Raw genomic sequence first — 16,821 nt, forward strand, 5'->3', positions numbered from 1 at the left:
TGATTCTATGTCTATTTTGACATCAAGCTTGAACAACTCTGGAATTTACCACCTGGTGATGTCATTCTAGGAGCAGATTAAGGAGGGCCTGATAAAGTGTCAAGACTCACATGGATAGGGAAATCATCCAGTGTTGGAGTGATTCATATTAGAAGCAGACCAAAATACCCTACTGATGGCTAATTCTAGGGAAGTTCCTGTGAAGTTATTCCATAATTACCAGCAAAAGAGAGGGTTTGGCGTATTTTGCTTTTACACATTCCTCAACCTGCTGTCCAGGACTAATCTCACTTTGGAAGAAGCTCCATTGAGATGTCAGCTCAAGGGCTTACAAGATGCATCTTGTGTTAAGGTCTATTTCCAAGACTGTCAGAAAGAGATTGCAAGAAATCCAGAGGAGAGCAACACAGAAGAATAGAATAAAAAGGACTGACTTAAGAGGAGAGATTGAAAAGGAGACAGTTTGAGAGATGGCTTTTTTTTCCAAGTGGAAAAGCAATTCCAGGAGGCCAATGGTTGGTATTGTAAATGGAGGGGTGATTTCCAGAAACCACTGGGTATGGAGGAAAGCAGAGTCACTAAAGGATCCCTGAAATAGAGGCAAAACTTCATCAAATAAAAGTTATTTAGGGTATTTGAGAATTATAACCAGGAGAAGAGCAAGCAGAGGGATTAACTACAAGTAATGGAAAAACAGAAAGAATTGAGGATCAACATTAACATTTGAGGGAAATCTGTTTAACTAACCATTAGCTAATATCTCTTAGTGTAAACAACATTGATTTCATTGCAGGTAAACCAATGTAGGCCTGTTAAGTCTGAGCTTCTGGTGCCATGGAATAATGAAAGCAAATGAATGGTATAGATCCTGCTACATCCTATGCTGTCTATCCAAAGGGATAAGGAAAATGCACTGCTAGGACTATCTTCCCATGCCTCCGGGCTCTGCTATTTCATCAGAGCAGCTGCTGCTTCTTCTGGAAGGAAGCAAAGGAAGAAGCTTGGAAGAGAAGAGAGCAGATCCTCATTTCCCATCACTGATACAACCGGCAAAGCAAGAAATGAGCTGCTAAAGGGACTTTTCCCCAAGGTTCCATGGGCACCTTGGGAGCATGAACTCCCACATACATATTACACACCCCTGGGTTGATTTCATGTCCACCTGTGAGCCATCTGGAACCTGTAAGACTGCTGCCATTCAAAAGGTATATAACCTGCCCTCCAAACATCTTCCCAGTCCAGCTGAGAGGATCTGGTGGAGATGAAGACTACTCTTGGCACCTTGCTGGCTGCTGTCCTGTGTGTGGAGCAAGGTGAGCCTCTCATGTTGCTACTAGTTCAGATAAGGGTTATAGACGGTGAAAGGGTTTAATGTGGCAGAAATTTAGTGAGCTGTCCCCAACTTTGCAGTATTGTATCATTACAGCCATGCTGTCATCAGCTTCCTTTTGTATCTTGATGATTAGCTTCAGAACTAAGAACTTGATAGACTAATTCTTCTTTGCAGCAGGTAGCACCGAGTGAAAGAGCACTAATGGTACAGCACTGGATGCCAGGTTAAATCCATATAGTCTATGGGATCTTCCCAAATGGTGCAAGTTGGAAGTGTCAGAAAGCATAACATAGGTTTACTTATGGATTTACTTACAGATTTATTTATCCATGTCAGGTTTTGAGTATTGAATAGAGTATTATTGTACAGAATTTTCTGTACTGCTACTTCCTCCATGTGGTTTGCCATGCGCCTTGCTTCTTAGGAAACACAACAGTGAGAATTCTTATAGATGAAATCAGAGGCAGAGGTGAAATTGCTTTTCTGTGCATATGTCATGTTAAAGGCATCCTTCTCCCAAAGGGAAGTCCGAGCTACTCAGAATGTTGTCCTCCTTCTGGGACTGATCCGTGTGTGTTGCTACATCGCTACTTGCACATAGGAATCATGACCAGATTGCCAATATTTCCCCCACACCTGATGGTATCCCAGAAACCATGATACATATCTAGCAGGGGTTGAGAAAGAGGCATCTAATTAATTCTTGCTTTCTGATGTATCAACCCCCTACTCCTACATTTTACGGACAGATGGTTCTGCAGCAAGTCTGGAAGATCAGAGGCTTCGGCCAGTTTTGGGGTGGGAAAAGTATTCAGTTCTTAAAAAAGGAAATGATTTTGTGCCTGTAATTCCTGGATGCAGTGACACAACATGGACAGAAGAGAGTCATCTTCAAAGGCAACGACCCCAGTGTTACCCAGGTTTAAGTAGAAAGCTAATAGAGATCCAAGACTCTGGTAGCACATAGATTCATAGAATCATAGAATGGTTTGGGTTGGAAAGGACCTTAAGATCACCCAGTTCCAACCCCCTTGCCATGGGCAGGAACACCTCACACTAGACCATGTCACCCAAGGCTCTGTCCAACCTGGCCTTCAACACTGCCAGGGATGGAGCATTTACCACTTCTTTGGGCACCCAGTGCCAGGGCCTCAGAACCCTCACAGCGAAGAACTTCTGCCTTAGATCTAACCTGAACTTTCCCTGCTTCAGTTTGAACCCATTATTCATGGCAGGATACTTTGTTGCTATAGTGGGCTGATTACATTTTATGTTGGCATCAGCTTCCAAATGAACTTAAGGGCAGTGTTTCACTGGGCACCTTTCTACAGCTCAGTCTAGATCACAGAAAGCTGGTAATTCTAATATCAAGGCTTCCATAGTCAAGATTAAGAGATTGCAGCTATCTGGCCTAGCATAGGGACAAAGGAAGACTTGGAGATAACGGTTATTTGATCCTTCTCATGTATCTGGGATCCCTGATAAGACCCTAATAAGCAATTTTGGATCAAAACTGTTGGTCTCTCAGCCTCCCAAAGAGGATCTGTTGCCATTTGCATCCAGGAATTCACCACTACCATGTAGATGAGGCCCTCGGTGATATGGTTTAGTGGTGGTCTTGTCAGTCCTGGGGTAATGGTTGGGCTTGATGATCTTAAAGTTATTTTCCAACCTGGTTAATTCTATGGTTATATTATATCCAGAAGAAGCCTTAAAAGGTCTTAATCCTTTTCCCTGCTTCAATGCTGGACCAAATCAGGCAGATCTTTGTCTAAAGTGTCCTTGGAAGTTTTCAACAAAGATTCCACAGCCTGGAAGTGCTCAGACTCATCTTTTAGAAAATTAATATCTTTTAACATCTCTTTTTGTCCAGTGCTGCGTTTTCACCATAGGGTATGTAGAGCACTTTCTTCTAGTTACTTTCTTCTTTGCAGCTTATTTTGCTTGTGTGCATTTTATCACTTTTAATAAGCAAACTAAACATTTCCAACCTTTTCTACGAGGTCACATTTTCAAGATCACCGACCGTTTCTCCTCCCTCTCCTCTGGTCTCTCTCCAAATGCTTCGCATAGTTTTTGAAGTGCTACGTACAGATTTGGTCACCAGCGTTCCAGCCGAGGCCTTTCCAGGGTGGAAAGGCCACTTTGCATATCTTGCACATGACATTGCTGCTCATGTTCTCTTGGGTGACGTTTGTTTTCATCGCTGCAGTGTGACAGGGTTGACTCCTGCTGTTTACACCACAGTCCTTACTTCCAACTCAAACAGTTGTTCGTCATCTGACATTTAAGTGGCTCACTTTTATCGTATTGCAAAATATTTCTTTTTGTTGAAATGAATCCATTCTTTTTTTTCTTTCTTTTATTGCATCAATCTGTCGAAATCACTTAGAACTCTACTTGCAGTCTGTTTTCAGCTATTTTGGCTGCAGCATCATCTGAAAATATGATGTACACTGCCAAGGATGAAGCACTTACTACTTCTTTGGGCGATCTGTGCCAGTGCCTCAGCACCCTCACAGTAAAGAACTTCCTTATATCCAATCCGAACTTCCCCTGTTTCAGTCTAAACCCATCACCCCTTGTCCTACCACTCCAGTCCCTGATGAAGAGTCCCTCTCCAGCATCCTTGTAGCCCCCTTCATACCCTGGAAGCTGCTCTGAGGTCTCCACGCAGCTTCTCTTCTCCAGGCTCAACAGCCCCAGTGTTCTCAGCCTGTCTCCATATGGGAGGTGCTCCAGCCCCTGATCACCCTTGTGGCCCAGCCCTAATTATTCTATGATTCTATGTGCATCCTCTATCCCATCCCTACTCTCACTAAGTGATGACACTATACAAACCTGAGCCCAAGCAGAGCTCTGGAGAACTTTACGAGTTGCATTGCTTCAGCTGGTTGGACCAATAACCATTGTGAAATACCCTGTGAGGGTGTTTTCATGTCTGGCTTTGCCCCCATTCTGTTGTATTTATTTTCACTCTCTTGTTTCCTGGGCTTGATCATAACAATGTCATTCAAGTTTTGGCAAAACGCTGCATCTCCTCTATTCTGTACATGAAGATTCAACTTTCTTACTGCCAACTTCTTATCAGGCAAAACTGCGCAGACAGGAAGGTGTCCTCTAGTTGCTTTCTGCCCTTTCCATACTGGCAGACTCTCCCCAGACTTACCAGGAACTTAGCAAGCATTCAGCACTGCGTTTGCTTCCCTTTCCAAAAACATCTGTGTTCTTACAGTAACTCAGCCCCTCTCCCACACACACAAACACATGCTTTTGCTCTCGGTGATTTCGCAAGCTCAGAATCAAACCACCACCATAAAACCTTTAAATCTGCCTTGCTGGGGAGTGTTCTGCAGACACTGTCGTGTGGTTTCTCATCCAGACTGTGTTTTTGCTCTTCTTCCTTTTTATCACTGCTTTACAGAGGTCTGTCCTACCACCTTCTGGATTTGAGGGAAAGTATATACATTCTTGACAGGAAAGACAACTCATGGCTGCTGCCCTTCATTGTCTTTATTGCAGATGTATGAATTGTCTCAGCAAACCTCCATTTACCAGTTAAACCATCCTTTTGGTTAAGACTTCCCATTTATTTTCTATCTCACAGTAGTATGCAGAAGTTGAGCGAAGCATCTGACTACTCTCAGCAGACTTCCTAGGACCGAGGTTAGGCCAGTTCAGGTAGTGGCGTTCAACCACAAGAAAGGATACGTGACAGTAATCTCTGAGCCAAATGAAAGACAGGTAGGACACTGGGCATTATCCACATTGAAAAGTTGCAGCCATCCTCAAGTTCTCCCTAGCAAGCCCTACCTAAGTTTGTAAAGGAGAAGCAACTGAGTAGTAGTTGGCAATTCACGTGGCAGAGCCCTTAGGACAGAGATGCTATTGCAGTAACAATCTCCATCATAAAAGACCCCAAGTCCTTGAATTCCACTCACATCTACTGCTGCTAGAGTTTGCAAACAGATCGATAACACTTCGCAGTCTGAGACATACGAGACAGAGAGGGATTTAACTGCTGCCACAGGTCAAGGGATAAAGAAAGTCACTGGTCATTCACACACAAGCATTCATCAGTCTATAACAAGAAAAATGAAGATATCTAGATTGTAGGGATTGTGGTTCCTAAACCATGCAATGTGCTTTTTCTCTGTTATTTTTTTCTCCTAGCTTACTCATTTATGTGCTATGTGTGCCAAGAACAGGAGTCCAACAAGGACTGTTTGACCATTTCCATGTGCTCAAAGGAAGACAAATACTGCGTGACTATCCGGAACAACATTGGAACAGGTACATTACTGAACACTGCCTTGTTTGTGCTGTGGAAGAACAGTCCTAGGAATGGGCTGTCATCCCAGTCTTGGCCACATATGGAAACAATAGCCCAGCCTTGGCCACATACTGAAACAATAGCCCATGAGCACCAACAGTTAGGAACCATCCACCTTGTTGCTCACTATTAGAGTCACTGCAGTGCCATTATGTTTGATGTCATCACCAGAAGCTGGGGAAATGGAAGATACATAGCAGGAACGGAGTGAACTCAAGCCTGTGGGTCTGTGCACTGCTTCATTGTTAGCTTCCTCCCAGCTTTCTGCTGACCCTGACCATAGAATCATTGAATCATAGAATAGTCAGGGTTGGAAAGGACCTTAAGGTCATACAGTTCCAATCCCCTGCCATGGGCAGGGGTACCTGGCACTAAATCATGTCATCCAAGGTTGCCATGGCAATATGCATTCTCAGGGTTGTTTCCAAAGAAGTTTGGGCAAAAGAAGAGGGCCATAAGGATGCTCAGGAGTCTGAAGCAGCTCTGCTCTGAAGCCAGGCTGAGAAAGCTGGGCTGGGGCGGCCTGGACAAGAGAAGGCTCCTGAAGGGGAGACCTTAGAGCAGCTCCAGTGGCTCAAGGGGCTGCAGGAAACCTGGAGAGGTGCTTTGGACAAGGGCCTGTAGGGACAGGCCAAGGGGAATGGCTTTAACCTGCCAGAGGGGAGACTGAGATGAGCTCTTAGGCAGAAGCTCTTCCCTGTGAGGGTGCTGAGGCGCTGGCACAGGGTGCCCAGAGAAGCTGTGGCTGCCCCATCCCTGGCAGTGTTCAAGGCCAGGTTGGACACAGGGCCTTGGAGCACCCTGCTCTAGTGGAAGGTGTCCCTGTCCGTGGCAGGGGTTGGAACTGGATGAGCTTTAAGGTCTCTTTTAACCCAAACCATTCCATGATTCTATGTAAACTGCACCATGGCTGACTCTCTGCCATGTAAAATCCTTCAGATCTCTCCTTTGGGCTCTGCACCCTCAAAGACCTCCATGTGCTCTCAAGACAAATCTCAGATCATGCAATACATTTCCCCTGGGTTTATGCTGAAGAAGAACCATCTTAGAAGTCAGAAAGCCAGCACAAGCATCACTTCAGGCAACTTGAACTAAAAGCCACCCATTCATGCATCCACTACGGAGACACACGAAACATGGAGCCCAGGGAAACCAGCATCATGCTGCAGCAATGTAGACATGGCCAGGCTGTTGCTAGTCCTGAGTAGAGGATATATTTGCCTTGGGGACTTGTGCCTATCCTTCCTTTATTCACCAGTGCATATTTAGCCATGGAAACATTTAACCATGATTCTTACATTCTACCCTTTCTTTTTTTCACCCTTCTCTTCTGCATTAGAGCCCAACAAGCCTAAATACGTCATCTCTAAGATGTGTTCTCCAACGTGTCCTGCAACAAGCCAGCAGCAAACCCCACACTATCAAAGGGTTTCTTGCTGTGAGAAGCCATTATGCAATGTAAATGGAGTCAGCAGCATGCAAAGCAGCTATGGAGTGATGTCCCTAGGTGCCCTAGCCAGTATCGCTTACATGTGGACTGTGATGGATTAGGAAAAACTCTCCGTGATGGCTTTGTTGGCTGAAATAAAAGCGTGTTGCTCTGGGATAACTGCTGCTATCAAAGAGTTGTGCTTTGAGAGAATCTAAACAAGTTGGGTGCTGAACTCCCATTGATTTCCTAAGCCTGCTTGAATCCTAAGTGTCCCCAGACATTCAAGTCACCGAAGGAAATGGAGAAAAGACAGACCTCTTGGCATGTTTGGGCTTCAAATCGTTACAGCTCTGAAAAGATGCTCTAAGACATATTTTTGTCTCTTAAGGTTTCAAAGCACTGTAAGGAATAACAACCCAACCTGCCTGAAACACGGGTAATAGCTCAATAGTTATGTCAGCACTTCAGTATCTTCTGTTCACAGTCAGTTGGCTATCACACATCAGTCAAGCAGGTCAAAACCAAGTAAGTAAAGGTGAAGCTTATTCCTGGTAGTAGTTTTGACATTCCTTCAGCCCCAGTGGGGAGCAATTTCTGGCTCCACTGGCTCTTTGCTCTCATTTTGCAATGAGCATCCTTTATCACCCAGCTCCAACGTGTTGGCTGAGCTTAGGGAAAAGGCAGAGAGCAGCAGACGTGGCTGAGAGAGAGGAAAAGGCAGCAGCAGGGTATGAGTAGGGAGATGGAAGGGAGAAGGGCAGCAGCAGGGTGAGCACTGTGCTGGGAACTGCGCGCACACTTGCTCCCCATGGACCTGGTCCAGCTGGAAATGATGTCCCCGTATCTATTTCCTTCTTCTCCTGCAGGGCCAAACCAACCTGACAGCGGTTGCCAGGCCCAGCCATTTAGTGAGATGGCTTCTAGAAAACCACGTTCCTGGCCTAGAAATGACTGATTGTGCTGGGCTTTGTCTGGTTTTGGCTCCCTCCTCTCCCTGAGAGAGCTGTACCTGAGGTGAAGGCAGAAAAGCTCTGTAGGAGACGTAAGGGTGTCTACAGAGAAGAAGAAGGGCAGGCAGCCAGTGACTAACACAAAGAGCCCAGAGCTTCTCAATCATATCCCTGTGCAAGCTCTTATTCTGGAAAGCAAAACAAAGCGAGTTGGCAGCATCAGTAGCTCAGCTGTGTTATAGGGAAATCAGAACTTGTCCAAACAATCAGAGCGTGTTTTTCTTGCGTGTGTGGGGGGCATCCTTGCTGTTGGTGCTGTATTTTGTCTGTTTGGGGGTTTTCCTTTTAGTTTTCATGGGGGGGTTATGGCTAAATGTGGTTTGTCTGAAGCACTGCCTTGGAATTCTGCTGTGTTTTTGGTTGCACATCTGGAAGGAGGCACAGAGAATCATAGCATAGTTAGGGTTGGAAAGGACCTTAAGATCATTCAGTTCCAAGCACCTCCCATGGGCAGGGACACCTCACACTAGACCATGTCACCCAAGGCTCTGTCCATCCTGGCCTTGAACACTGCCAGGGATGGAGCCTTCACAATTTCCTTGGGCACCCTGTGCCAGTGCCTCAGCACCCTCACAGTAAAGAACTTCTTCCTTATCTCCAACCTGAACTTCCCCTGTTTCAGTTTGAACCCATCACCCCTTATCCTACCACTCCAGAGGTACAATAAGTCCCTCCCCAGCATCCTTGTAGGCCCCCTTGGGATGTTTCACATGGATTATAAAGCAACTAATTTCCCAGGAGGTTGATCAGCCAAAGATGCTCCATCAGCTTCATGTTTCATATTGTAAACCCTGAAGCCTGCTGCCTGGTTTTTACATGTTATCTTTAGTGAACAAGAAGGAAACAAAGCAAATGAAGGAGGTGACACCACAGTGCGAGGCAGGGACAAGAAGATGCTGACTCCCATTGATCTGAGTGGTGACCCATATGCAGAGATGACAAATGTCAAAAGGGCCAGGTGTGAATGTGCTAGCAGAACATAGTGATTTTCTCTCACCAAAGACAGACACAAAAGGGAAGGAGAAGGGGAAGTAAAAGACTTTTTAAACCAAAAGGAAGGTAGAGATGTCTGGCTGCTAAGGGCATGGGCTGGCAGCACTGGTAGGGGCTACGGTCATGCTGTATCCCAATGCCATGAGCACGTGCTCCACAAATACTCCACACAGAAGGAAGACACTTCTTTTCTGAAAATACACCCTGTGCTTTCAGAAACCTCCAGGAAAGGTGGGCTCAGGGCCAAAGCCGTTGCTGTCTTAACCACCAGGCAAGCTGGCACAGGACAGGGGAAGCAGAAGGAGCAATTGATATCTCCACCAGTTTCAGTGGATGTCGCAAGGCTTGGTGGTGAGACCAGCTGGTGGGGAGGAAATGAGTCAAGAGAAGCCCATTGAGGCTGGTGGCATGTTGGGGACCAGGATGGGCAGAGAAAATGAGGGAGTGCAAACCTCATCCGTGGCATAGAGCAGCAGAGTGGGAATTGCTGCAGGGTTTGGAAGGAGAGATGCTCTGCTCTGAGTCAAGGTGAGACCAGCAGCCATGACTGAGGACTCCCTTTTGTGATGTTCCACTTCTCCATTGGGATCCATGGCAACTGGGCACTCTAAGGAAGCTGCTTGGTTCTGCTTACAGGGACTTTCTCCTGCCTGCAGATTACTGCATGCATCATACCCCCTTGCAGGCCCTTATTGCCTCCCTAGCCCATCCCCTCCTCTTCACTACACCAGTGCAAGTGCTGCCTGCTGATAGCACCCAAACGGATGTTGCCTCCCACCAGATAAAATGGACAGAGGGGTTCCTGGGTCTCCTCATCCAGAAATATAGAGGAACCCTTCCTTTTCTGGAAGTTTCTGGATGCCAAAGCACCTGATCATACCAGGATTATGCTGATTGATTCTTTGCAGGTTTGCACTGAGTTTAAAAGGATTTACTCATTGCATTGCCAGTCACGCCACCATCCATCCGGTTCCTGGACTGAAAGCCCACAGTGAACGAGGAGCTGAAGGTCTCTGACAGTGAGTATGGGGGTAGAATTTAGGAATGGACTTTGTCAGAGCTGATGCTCTGAGTGGGAAATCACTGAAACTCTTTCAAATAAAGAAGAAATAGGGACACTCAAAAGCTGTCCTTCTTGATGGGGGTGAGAAACGGGGGACATGTTGGTCTGACTACAGGGTCAAAGCTCCCTTTCCACACTGGCAGCTGTGGCTAGAGGAAGGTGCAGGTAGAAGATCAAAGCTCCTGTGGTGTAGGAGCTTAGGCACAGCCAACTCTCTCCTTCCTCCATGGGAAGAATCAGTCACATTTGCCTTTTCAAATGAAGCTGCAATGTGAGGATTCATTGGTGGTGCTCTCCAGACTTAGTTGTTCTTGTAAGAAGACATCCAGGTGATGGTTGGAGGTGCAACTTCAACACAGGATTCTCACAACAATGTTTGAGCTGCACATGGAGAGTCAGAAGATGTGCTTCTGCTTCCAGCCTGGATTACGTGCACAGTAAAAGGGTAGAGAGGTATGGAAACGCTAACCACATCTAACACAAGAGTAACAGAGCTACTTAGCTGCTGCAGATGTTCCTGAGGTTAACATGGATGAGCCAACTAACACATCAAAAGCAAGAACATGAAAATGAATCGAGACACAGATGTAAGCAAATCAAAGGTGGGGTTTTCACTATGAATATGCACATCCATGAGGGATATCAGCCAAACTAAGTGGTGTCTAGGCACGGAGATATTGATATAAGGAATATTTGGCTTCTATTGCAGCCACCAAACCCATCCTGTTTCACCTGCTCCTGTTCCTTTGCAATAGGGCAATCTGGGTATCTGAGAAGATCGGATACCACCAAGTGCAGGATCCATAGAATAGTTAGGGTTGGAAAGGACCTTAAGACTAACCAGTTCCAACCCCCTGCCATCATTATAGAGGATGGGGGAAACACTGGGGACACACAGAGGGGTCAACCCAGACCCTAGTCTTGGAAAAAACCTCTTAAATATATCATCACACAATTAGCAATGTGCAGGGGCTATCAAAGAGATGGGGCTGAACAGCAAGAACTCACTGACAGATGGGTGTTATTCCCACCTGTGACAAGCTGGCAAAATCTTAGGATAAAAGTGGTACCTGTCACATAGCTCAGTGTTACTAACGCTTTTGGCACCGTATCGGATGACAGTCTCATCAGCACAACTAAACACACTGTCTAGCTGAAATCATGAGCAAATAACTGTCAACAGTTTGCTGTCAAGCTGGAATGATCTATGAAACAAGGTCTTCTGTGGCTTGGCACGGCTCTGGTACGATGCAATGTTTTAATTACCAGCTTGAGTGATGGATTAGAGAATAAGTTCATGGAGCTTGAGGGTGACAAAGGGAGAGAATCTGAAAAGAGGAGAGTTCTGGGTGATGCAGGTACATGGAAGCGATGGTTTGAGGAGGATGTAGTTCAGGAAGGGCAAACACAGATCGCTACCACTAGCATGCATGGGCACAAATGCAGGAGGAGGATATCCCCCTTGCAGCAAGCTGTCAGAAAAAGGAGCTGCAGTTTTAACTGGTCACAGGTTTAACATGTCAAACTGGGAAAAAAACTAGGAAAAAGAAGGTAGAATTCCTTTTTGGAGTACTACAATCCATTGGAAAGCCTTACATATTAAACTAGGAGGTGTAAACTTGTGTGTGATGGGGTGAGATCTTCCCAGTCTCTTCTCCACACAGCATCCAAGGGTTCACACAGCATCCAAGGAGCTTTTAGATAGGATCAGAAAGACTTCCTAGCGTCTAATATATGGTAAAGAGATGGAGAACTGCCTCGAGCATCAGCAGCTTCAGCATCATTACCAAGATGCATCAAAGCATGAGAGAAAAACACTGTCCTCAGCATCTCACTGATGTCTCCACTGTGGGTTGAGAATGAATTCAGTTGCCTCTCCTGGTTTTCTCAGCCTCCTTTCTCTCATTCCCATGTACCTGTTGTTGGTGCTGGCTCCCTTCACTAGAGTAGAACTGGGATGTTCAGGCTTGACTTCTTATCACAGGATCATGGAATTGGGTTGGAAGAGACCTTAAAGCTCACCCAGTTCCAACCCCCTGCCACTGGCAGGGACACCTTCCACTAGAGCAGCTTGCTCCAAGCCCCTGTGTCTTGAACACTGCCAGGGATGGGGCAGCCACAGCTTCTCTGGGCACCCTGTGCCAGCGCCTCAGCACCCTCACAGGGAAGAGCTTCTGCCTAAGAGCTCATCTCAGTCTCCCCTTTGGCAGGTTAAAGCCATTCCCCTTGGCCTGTCCCTACAGGCCCTCGTAAAAAGTCACTTCCTGATGGCTTGGATGGTACAAGATCAAATGTCCCCACAAAACACAACTATTTCTGACAAGGAGCTGAGTAGCTGATGGTAAAGGATATCATATCCATTCCTGGGACTCACTGAGGAATGGGTTTTAAAAGGACATGGAGAAGAAGGTCTCAGAAGAGCAGCTGATTTCAGATGTCTTTGACATTACGTTCATGATGTTGATAGGACATGGCAATAGCTCAGACACCTCTGCTGAACTGCACTTGTTTTGGATGCTGCTGCCCTCAAAGCATCTTCAGCTTCTGAGAACAGATCAACCTCTGAGGACGTGGCTGGGTAGGAATATTGTTAGCTCATAGACAAAGACTCTATCTATGGGCCTGCGGCATTATTTTGCAGGTGAAGCACTAATAACAGCTCATGTCATGGTGATGGAAAAAATTCACTGACCTCTTTCTATCTACATTCTCAGCATTGCTCATGGGGTGGAGCTGTACTAGTGTCCTGGTTTAGCCCTAACCAGCAACCAACCTTAACCAACACAGTCTCTTGCTCAGTCCCCCATGGTGGGACTTTGGGCTCCATTTGTTATGGTGGTCACTTAGCACAGGAGAGGTGATGTGTTGTGTGGAGTTACTGGGCACCAATGCCAGCTCATCTGCTGCACTTGTGCTGTTCCATGTAGGATTTATCCTCCACTGCTTCAGGTGGTTCCTGCTGTAGTAATTCCTGTAACATGCAACTCGAGTCCCAGGTTATACAATTTTAAGGTATTTCCATGACAATCTCCACCCATGGTCCCTTAGGATCAGACCATTGGGTCTAACACTGCAATGAACTCCTCCTCTTGCCCCTGCTCTGGTTTGGACTTATCCACGGACTGCAGTCTCTTAGGGTTGTACCTGCTCTATGTGAAGCTTTATCTATGAGCCAAGGTCTCTTCAGGGCTATTCCTGCTGTGGTGTAGACTTCTCCATAGCCACAGTCTCTTTGAGGTGTACATGTTCCAGTGTGGCCTTATCCATGGGCCACAGTCCCTTCAGAAGTTAACTTGTTCCAACTTGGCCTTATGCACAATCACTGATGCATCAAGGTGTACCTATTGCAGCATGGACTTATCCACAACCATAGATGCTTTGAGGTGTAGCTTCTCCAGCATGGACTTATCCTTGGACCACAATCCCTTCAAAGGTACATAGAATCATAGAAAGATTTGGGTTGGAAAGGACCTGAAGATCTTTCAGTTCCAACGCCCCTGCCATGGGCAGGGACACCTCACACTAGACCATGTCACCCAAGGCTCTGCCCAACCAGGCCTTGAACACTGCCAGGGATGGAGCATTCACAGCTTCCTTGGGCAACCCATTCCAGTGCCTCAGCACCCTCACAGTAAAGAACTTCTTCCTTATACCCAATCTAAACTACCCCTGTTTCAGTTTGAACCCATCACCCCTTGTCCTATCACTACAGTCCCTAATGAAGAGTCCTTCCCCAGCATCCTTACATCTGTTGCAGCATAGATACAACCACAGTCTCTTTGGGGTGTCCTGCTCTTGCATGGACTCATCCACAGGACACATTCCCTTCGATCAATGGAGTTCCACCCTGTCCAGTACAGCAGCACAGAAGCAGCAGCGATGGCCTGGCCATCTCCCAGCCCAGGCACATGGCCATTGCCCTAATCACAATGTTCCCAGGCACTGCAGAGTAACATGATAAAGCAGTACAATGGTACAGCAAACAGTTAAAATGAAAAGCAGCCACTAACAAACACTAGATTCTAATATCCAGCAAGACAAGCAAGCCCCATGTCAAGCAGAGAAGCCTGGAAATTAATAGCTAAATAGCAATAACAGCTATAAATTCAAACCAGCACATTCCAATCAAATCTGTCACTATCTCAAACCCTTCAAGCCTCACACTGGGTACCAAAAAGGACTGTCATAGTTTAACCGTGCCCCAAGTGGGATGGGGGAGAGAATCGGAGGAGTAATTGTGGGTTGAGATAAAGACAGATTAATAAGTAAAGCAAAAGCTGCACAGACAAGCAAAGCAAACCAAGGAATTCATTCACCTCTTCCCCTCATCAGGCAGGGGCTCAGCCATCTCCAGGCAGGCTCCATCACGTGTAATGGTGACTTGGGAAGACAAGCACCATCACCCCGAATGTCCCCTCCTTCCTTCTTCTTCCCTGAGCTTTATATGCTGAGCATGATGTCATAAAGCATGGAACATCCCTTGGGTCAGCTGGGGTCAGCTGTCCTGGCTGTATCCCCTCCTGACTCCTGTATCCACAACCCATTCGCTACTGGGGTGGCGTGAGGAGCAGAAAAGGCCTTGACTCTGTGTAAGCTCTGCTCAGTGACAATGAAAACGTCCCTGTGTTATCACCACTGTTGCCAGCACAAATCCCAAACAACCCCACGCAAGCTGCTATGAAGACAACAACTATCCCAGCTAAAACCAGCACAATAAGGTAAATGAGTGAGAGAAGAAGCTCAGAGTTCCAATGGGGAAGCTTCTATGTAGGCTAAAATGAGGTCCTCAGTTTCTCATTGATGTCTCCACTAGGGCTTGGAGAATAAACTCAGTTCTCTCCTGATCATCTCCTGTGCTTCATTCCTATGTACCTTACATACCTATGAACCCCTGCTGATTCCCTTCATTGGAGCACAACTGTGGTGTCCAGGCTTGACTTTGCCACATCATAAAATCCCAGCATGGTTTGCATTGGAAGGGGCCTTAAAGCTCATTCAGTTCCAACCCTTGCGATGGGCAGCGACACCTTCCACTAGGCTGGGCTGTTCAAAGTCAAATATATTGCAATGTCTTGAAGCAAAGGTGACCCAAAGATGCTTTTCCATTGACATCATGTAGGTGATGCGCGGATTGACTCCACAACTCGTTAAAGTTGTAAAGTAGGTATGCTTTTTATTCAGCGCTGAGACGCACAGGGATAATTCCTCAAAGTCATGCGTATCTCAGTGTTGTTTCCCTCTACATTTATTCTCTAAAGTTATATATATTCATAAGGTTGCACAACACGCCTATACATATTCATGTCCTATCCCCGCTTCGTATTTTAATGAACCAGAAGGTTCTCTGCACCTGCGCATCGCCCCCTCTGGTCATGGGCAGGGGACTCAAGATGAAGTAACTGAGTCTTCCTCCTGTGGGTAGAGGTCTTCAAGATGAAGTAAATGAGTCTTCCTCTTCTTGCACTTTCCACCTTTCAGTCTTCACATATGGCCTTAGGGTTTGGTCGGTATCCCAGCCATAAACCATCTGCTTCTCCCCCTTATCAGTAGATTCAGGTGTCTGCTTTTCCTTATCAATAGGATCAAGTGCCTGCATTTCCTTATCAATAGCTGCTTATCAATAGGACCAAGTGTCTGCTTTTCCTTATCAATAGGACCAGGTGCCTTTGTTCTGCTTAGCAGGCATTTACAACAGACAATACTTTTGTTTAAGCAAGCAAATTTCTCTAACCCCCTTGTACAACCCCCCTGTACATTGGTCAACTCTCTGCATCATAGGAACCTTACTCCAGAGGTTGTTCAACCTCCAGAACACCTCAAGCCAACAGTAAAAGCAATAGTAGTGCTGAGGCAGAGAGTGCAATATGAGTGATAAATGGTTTTCTCCCTTTCCAGCTTATTTCTTACCCAGGGAAGTCCCCAGGCACCACACAAAGGGGTGACAGGGGTTGGATCTTCCTTAGCCCACAAAGGCCAGTAACAGGCACTGGCTCTATGCCCAGTGCTCAGGATAGCTCATCTGGAACCTTCCTCCAGCTCCAGGGCCTGCTCCACCATTAGATATTAATCAGCAATTAGATAACGTGCAGACACTGCTCCTGGGAAGTACAAACTCCCTTCTGCAGCCTGCAGGAAATGAGTGCAATAAAACTGACTGCCGTATCTTCCGGGAGCAGAAAGCAATTTGATCATACCAAATCTCAAACAAAGTTCATTTTACACTCATCCTTACAGGCTTAATTTGACCCCTGTTCTCACAAGCACCAACATGATGATCATGATCGGGCCAGTATCACTTCTATGCCACAGGTAGCCAGGATGAGAAGCTAAGCGGTTCTCATCAGGAGGTGCTTGGCAGAGCACAACAAACTTGTTTTGGGCTTGTCTTCCACAGCTTTTACAGAAAGGATGCTGTTTTGGCTCTCTTTCCCTTTAATTTTGCTCCTCTTCGGGGAAATTCCTGACTCTCCCAGCTCTTTAGTTTCCTTTCTCCACGATTTTTATGGCTTTCACCCTGTTCTTTGTGCTCTGAAGACTCTTATCTAAGGTCAGTTTGTTCCTCCTTTTTATTTGAATGAAGTCAGATGGAGGGTGCTCTACAGCATCCAACAGATGCCTTTCCTTTTAACCCTTGCTCTGCTGGTTCTTCCACATGCT

The 16,821-nt window shown here is 46.2% G+C and overlaps 1 protein-coding gene and 1 long non-coding RNA gene across 2 annotated transcripts in view; one reads left to right on the forward strand and one right to left on the reverse strand.

The window, feature by feature from the left end:
- LOC134167827 (uncharacterized) overlaps positions 1–14,873 on the reverse strand; it is a 34,308-nt gene extending 19,435 nt beyond the window's left edge. Inside the window, exon 1 of the long non-coding RNA XR_009966296.1 lies at positions 14,481–14,873. This is a non-coding gene — a long non-coding RNA (uncharacterized LOC134167827). The remainder of the gene's footprint in view (positions 1–14,480) is intronic.
- LOC134167825 (lymphocyte antigen 6E-like) lies at positions 1,262–7,560 on the forward strand. The gene is made up of 3 exons (XM_062626896.1): positions 1,262–1,313; positions 5,507–5,626; positions 7,006–7,560. Exons 1-3 carry the CDS (start codon positions 1,262–1,264, stop codon positions 7,215–7,217), a joined length of 384 nt encoding a protein of 127 aa, XP_062482880.1. The 3' UTR covers positions 7,218–7,560.
- Positions 14,874–16,821: the final 1,948 nt, after the last annotated feature.

This window comes from Pezoporus occidentalis, unplaced genomic scaffold (genome assembly GCF_034315485.1).
Source record: "Pezoporus occidentalis ecotype Australia unplaced genomic scaffold, CSIRO_AGI_Poc_V1 ctg3, whole genome shotgun sequence".
NCBI classification, from domain to species: domain Eukaryota; kingdom Metazoa; phylum Chordata; class Aves; order Psittaciformes; family Psittacidae; genus Pezoporus; species Pezoporus occidentalis.

Coding starts and splice junctions, on each gene's coding strand:
- LOC134167825 (XM_062626896.1), top strand. CDS start 1,262: ATGAAGACTACTCTTGGCACCTTGCTGGCTGCTGTCCTGTGTGTGGAG. Junction 1,314..5,506: donor TGTCCTGTGTGTGGAGCAAG/GTGAGCCTCTCA, acceptor TTTTTCTCCTAG/CTTACTCATTTATGTGCTAT. Junction 5,627..7,005: donor CCGGAACAACATTGGAACAG/GTACATTACTGA, acceptor CTTCTGCATTAG/AGCCCAACAAGCCTAAATAC.